The 6,000-nt window shown below is 32.3% G+C and overlaps 1 protein-coding gene across 1 annotated transcript in view; it reads right to left on the reverse strand.

Annotated features, from left to right (window-relative positions):
- mical3a (microtubule associated monooxygenase, calponin and LIM domain containing 3a) overlaps nt 1-6,000 on the reverse strand; it is a 108,775-nt gene that overhangs the window by 64,976 nt on the left and 37,799 nt on the right. The window contains exons 8-12 of the mRNA XM_073850207.1: nt 5,632-5,747; nt 3,580-3,706; nt 2,519-2,612; nt 2,350-2,376; nt 1,850-1,997 (exon numbers count right to left, since the gene is read on the reverse strand). Coding sequence (XP_073706308.1) covers nt 1,850-1,997; nt 2,350-2,376; nt 2,519-2,612; nt 3,580-3,706; nt 5,632-5,747 — 512 coding nt within the window. The remainder of the gene's footprint in view (nt 1-1,849; nt 1,998-2,349; nt 2,377-2,518; nt 2,613-3,579; nt 3,707-5,631; nt 5,748-6,000) is intronic.

Below are 6,000 nucleotides of genomic sequence, written 5' to 3' on the forward strand. Positions count from 1 at the left end.
CAAAAAAGAAAACTCTGACATTTTTACTCATTCTCACGTCGTTCCAAATTTGAATTAGTTTCTATGTTCTGTTAAACATAAAAGAAGGTATTTTGAAGAATGTGAGTAACCAAACATAGGGCCCTGTGATTTCCACAATGCAGAAAGCCACAGAATTTGGCAAATTTGGGATGAATAAATCAAAAGTAGGTCAGTACAATTAAATCATGTGATATGGATTAGTGTCTGTGAATATTAGGCTGCAAAATTCTATTTAAATATGAATCATCCATGTCCTACACATCGTTAGCCTCTGCCGCTTTAATTTATGAGTACATGAACACATAACCAATCTCTAGAACTGCTCTGAGAGTCACTTTTTACGAGCATTTTACCACTTTTTTTAAATTAACATCATAAACTAATGGTCTTCACAGCAACCCGTTAAATAAAAGTTCTGTTTAACTTGAAGAAATTGTGACAGAAATATATTACTCAATGTAATGATACTACTACTAAAATTATTAAAACATTATTTTTAAGGAATATTTACCAGAAAAATGCAAATACACCACACTGTATTTCTGGGGGAAAATATAAATAAAATGAAATAATATATATATTTTTTTTATAAATTAATTAATTAATTAATTCATTAAAGAAAATTAATGGAAAACAGAATTCGGTAAAAAATACATAAAACTGAATTTGAGGGGAAAAACTTTAAAAAATTTCATTTTATTTGAACGTTTAACAAATTGCTGTTAAATTGTGCATGATTTCAATTCATTAGAGATGCTTTTGATTAATATATATATTTTTTAATTCAACCTAAATTAATTACAAAACGAAATAAAAAATAAAATATAATTTGGGAAAAAATAAAACAGATATCACAGGGCTCTACAAACAATTGTTGGTCCCCACTGACTTCCATAGTATATGAAAAATACAATGGAATCAATGAGGACCAGAAACTGTTTGATTACCCACATTTCACAAAGTATCTTCTTTTGAGTTCAGCAGAAAAAAGTCAGTCGTGAAGGTTTGGAATTAGTAATTAATAAATTAGTAAATGATGACAGAATTTTCATTTTTTAGGTGAATTATGCTTGCAATAACAAAGCTGCTAAATCTTTGGCTCATCTGATCTTCCCGTCTTGTGTCTCATTTTCTGTCTTCTGTTATAGAATATATATTTGTCAGTTTCACTCTATACATCCTTGTTCACAGACGTAAAATGCGCATGTAATGTCATGGACGAAAAATAACGTAGTGGTTTCTGCCAAAAAACTTTAACTTTTCAACTTTACTTGAATTTCTTTTGTTCATACAACTAAATTGTTACTTGTACAAATTACTCAATATGGTTGCGTGGAACCACTTGACAGTCCTTTTTTAAGTAAATTCAACAATCATTTTCTGAGTGCACTTCTAATCAATTTAATGTCTCCTTGCTGAATAAAAGTATACATTTCTTAAGAAAAAAATCTTACAAACCCCAAACTTTTAAAAAGTAGGTGTATCTTATTGGAGTCTACACTATTTCAAAACCCTTTTAACGATCAAAAAACTACAGTACAGAGTGCATCTTTTATGATTATAGTCCAAAGCTCATAATCATACAACAAAACTTAAAAAAAAATAAAAAAAAACATTTTTCTTTTTAACTTTGCTTGATCTCTTGTCTTCTCACACTGCGGGGGCATATGACTTACACGTCCATTCCAATTTAAGTTTTGTTATTCTTTGCATGAAGAATCTCTGATTCTCTGCAGCAGCATTTGTGCTCCAGTCCTGCATCGCTAAATATAGCAGCATAATAACACAGGGCTTTTGTTGGGATCAGCATGTGGCACACTGCACTTACATGAGGTCTGGCCTGTATCGGTGGATGACCGCGCACAGGGCCAGGCCGCTCTTCCAGGACGTGGTGAGATCAGACACGCTGACACCTCTGTATCCCTCCGTCTGCCTTTGACACCAGTTCAGCAGCTTACTGGAGCGCACGATGGACTCTGTTGGAGGGGAAAGAAAAGTCAAGTTGTGCCTAAGCAAGAATGTGCAAATTTAGTAACAGAATGCGTCAACATTCAATCGGTTAGTCACATAACCAGAGCAGCGTCTGAAGAACTTTCATGATGCATTTCATTCCTTTTTGAGAGGTTATGAAACATTCAAGACATCAGAACTGCTAATAGTTCTGTTTGTAAAAATCCACAAGTATTTGTTAGTGCATAGTTGCATTTAATTCTAAAGCGCTCAAAGACAACTTTCCATTCCATGTCAGACTTTTTTTTAAAACTGCACAAAGGTTGTAGAAGTCTTTAGAACGTCATGCATTCGGATTAGAGTCGTCCACAAAATTACCTTGAAATTGCTTCTCAAGCAGAATTTCTAGGATGGAAATAAATCAAGTTACAGACATTTGCATGAGTCTATCTAATGTATAGAAAGGGGAGAAAACTAAAACATATAGATAATTAATGTTTCCATAGCTGATATGTAATAATAATAATGTGACACTAAATCTACCCACCATTTCTTGTGAGTTTAGGAGTTGAAGAGTTGACCACATTCTCCATGTCAACACGCAAATCCCTGGTTTCTCCGGTGTCTAACAAATGCCGTACCTGCAGACAATTACATTTTAAAGATATTAGAACAGTTTTTTTTCCCTAAAAGGGTCACCATTATCTAAGACAACTAGCTGTCAACAATTTTTTCTGATGACAATTGTCATTACTCAAAAGACCCCAAAAAAGAATGTTCAATCAGAAACTTTTTTTAAAATTTATTTAATTTTTGTTACAGCCAATAACTAATGACAAATATTAAAATTTATACTTTGTCTAAATAAAAATTAATTAATGAATACATATAAAATAAATAAATGAAATATATCTTATCGATCTATATACACAGTACCAGTCAAAAGTTTTTAGTGCTCACCAAGCCTGCATGTATTTGATCCAAAGTACATCAAAAGCAGTAAAATTTTGAAATATTTTTTACTATTTAAAATAAGTCATGAGTCAGTATCATTTTTTTTCTTTTTGCAAAAAAATATAGAAATTGATACTTTTATTTAGCAAGGAGTCTTTAAATTGATCTAAATGTTACAAATATTTCTATTTCAGATAAATGATGTTCTTTAGAACTTTCTATTCATCAAAGAAACCTGAAAAAAATGATACTCACTGTTTTTAACATAATAATAATTTTTTTTAATGATTTCTGAAGGATCATGTGACTGGGATAATGATGCTAAAACTTCAGCATTGAAACCACAGGAACAAATTGCATTTTTAAATATATTCAGATATTCAGATAAAACATTTGAATACATGTTATTTTATATTGAAAAAAAATATTTCAAAATTGTACTGTACTTTGGTTAGCTGTACTTTGGATCAAATAAATGCAGGCTTGGTGAGCAGAAGGGACTTCTTTAAAAAAAAAAAAAAAAAATCTTCTCTGTGTGTGTTGTATATATATTATTACATATGTTATTAAATTATTCAAATAAATATTCAGCAAAAAAATCTAGACAAAACTTGCAGCTGGGTGTTCAGATGAGTCGGATGTGTGTAAACCCACCTGGTTGGGTCTCACTTGGTGAAGGCTGATGTTGGGGTACCGTGTAGTCGGGTCCACACTGTACTGGCTAAAGTTCTTGCTCACATTCTCTGGTGTCGTCTGAGGCAGCAGTCGATAAATACTTTCCCTGAAACCCAAGAGAGCCGTGCTCATGATTACTACACACCATGATTTCAGACACAAATTCCCTTCATTTTGGCGTTCATCCCATTAGTGATGTCTCAAGACGAGACCCTAGAGACATCATGCAAGCTATTCGCTCATAAAACACTTTTGCTTCCCCGCAAACACGCTGCTTATTGCATACAAGTTGAAAAGTGCTTTACCACTGCGAATTACCCCTGCAGTATGCAGCACAATAACAGTGCAGGAAGAAAACAAGCAGCACAGTAAATGATGGCCTGCAGGGACTTGAGCTGTTTACAGCTCAGTTTGAAGACACAACTGCTGTCAACCTCATCATAAGTGGATGTGTTTGGATGCGGAAAACGATGGAATGGAATCATGTAATCCAGTCATAAAAATGGAATTTCCTGTATAATGTGAAATGTTGTGGAATTTCCCAAATATTGGATGAATAAATCAAAAGTAGGTCTGTACATTTAAATAGAAAACCAATATGGACTGGTGTCTGTAAATATCAAGCAGCAAAAAGACTTAAAATATGAATCCTGCATGTGCATGACTCTGTGTGAATGAATGGTGCAAACATGCGATTTTGTGTACTACACATACACTCAGCTTCTGCAATGTTTTCAGCTTCTGCCAACTCAATATATGAGCTCTGAGAGTCACTTCCTGAGCATTTTACGGTTTCTTTTCAGAAAAACTACCATAATAAAGGTTTTCACAGCAACACGTCAAAATAAAGGTTTGGCTTAACTTGAAGAAATTGTGAAAATATAATACTTAACGTAATGACAGGAGTAACTACTACTAATAAAATAATTATTAAAACATTATTTTTATTTACTAAAATGTATAAAAAATAGACGGAAGAAATTAATAACAATAAATAAATTTTTCAGTGCAATCAATTAATTAGAGACACTTTTGATAATTAAAATTTATTGAAACCATTAACATGGAATTCAGAAAATTAATCAAGACAGAATTTGATTAAAATAAAATGTAAAGAATTTAACTCATTACAAAGGGCTTTAATTTTAATAAATTGAAGTTAAATTGTGTACGTTTCATGATTTCAGTTAATTAATTATGCTTTTTATTTTATATTTTTTAATCATTAATTTTTTTTAATTAAAATGAAAAACAACGGAATTTGAAAAAAAGAAAAAAAAAAAGAACTATATATTATGCACCATTTAAAAAAATAATAAAGGTTGAAGTATACATTATATTAGGGGTGCAATGGTTCAACTTACTCACGGTTCAGTTTTATCACCGTTTTAGAGTCACAGTTTCGGTACAGTTCGCTATGTGCTATGTCTAGGAAAAAAAAAACTATACTGTCAAATACAAATAAAGAAAATGATAACAAATAATCTAACTACAAGCAACAGCACAAATAAATACAATAGAGTAAAGATAGAAATAAAAGTTTTTTTTTTTTTTTTTAGATAGGTCTAACAATTTTAAGGTACAGAAATTAAATAAAGTAATCAAATGTAAAAACAAATTGCATATTTGACTATAAATTAAAGATTTATCTTTAATGTAAAGCTATTCAGTCAAGAGCAGTGAGTGATTTCCTTGTTGCTGTTTGATTTATATTAAGACAGTGCTGTCACTTTAAAAGAATCCATTCATCCAGTGCACTGATACTGTACTCTACTTACCAAGATGGGCATTTTGACATAATTTGTGTGTAAATTTGTCCATTCAAACAAAATACTTCAAAGAGAGCCTAATATTTTACTTAATAAAACTCAGGACAGATGCGCTGTCATATTTAAGTTGGGTGCAGAACGAATCGTGGGTGGAGAATGGTACAGTTCAATTTTACAGAGAACTGTTACACCCCTACAGTACACACAGCACAGCATGCTGTAAACAGAACACTAGCATTTCATTCTGCTTGGCATGTCTTACCGCTCAGCCAGCACCTCTAAAGGGGTGCTTCCATGAGCCCAACTCCGCACCATCCACGCTGAATCCATGGCTGCCAAGAAACCTCTTGCTATTCCAGTTCCCATTGGCCAGAATGGCTATCCACACACAGACAAAAATAAATAAATAAATCATCAGTCAACTTGTTCCTCATACACCAAGATTGATAAATGAACAGCTTTATAGTTAATATTAAAAATCAGTCACCTTCTGTTTGAAAAATGATGGAAAAACTGCCCTTACAGTCACAGTCTAGCTAGTGTAACTGAGTGTGGTGTTTTAACTTAATGCTTTCATTACCACAGCTTCTGAAGTGGTGGTTTTAGATTTATGTGAGAAAATGTATTTTCA

This window comes from Garra rufa, chromosome 11 (assembly GCF_049309525.1).
Source record: "Garra rufa chromosome 11, GarRuf1.0, whole genome shotgun sequence".
Lineage (NCBI taxonomy): Eukaryota > Metazoa > Chordata > Actinopteri > Cypriniformes > Cyprinidae > Garra > Garra rufa.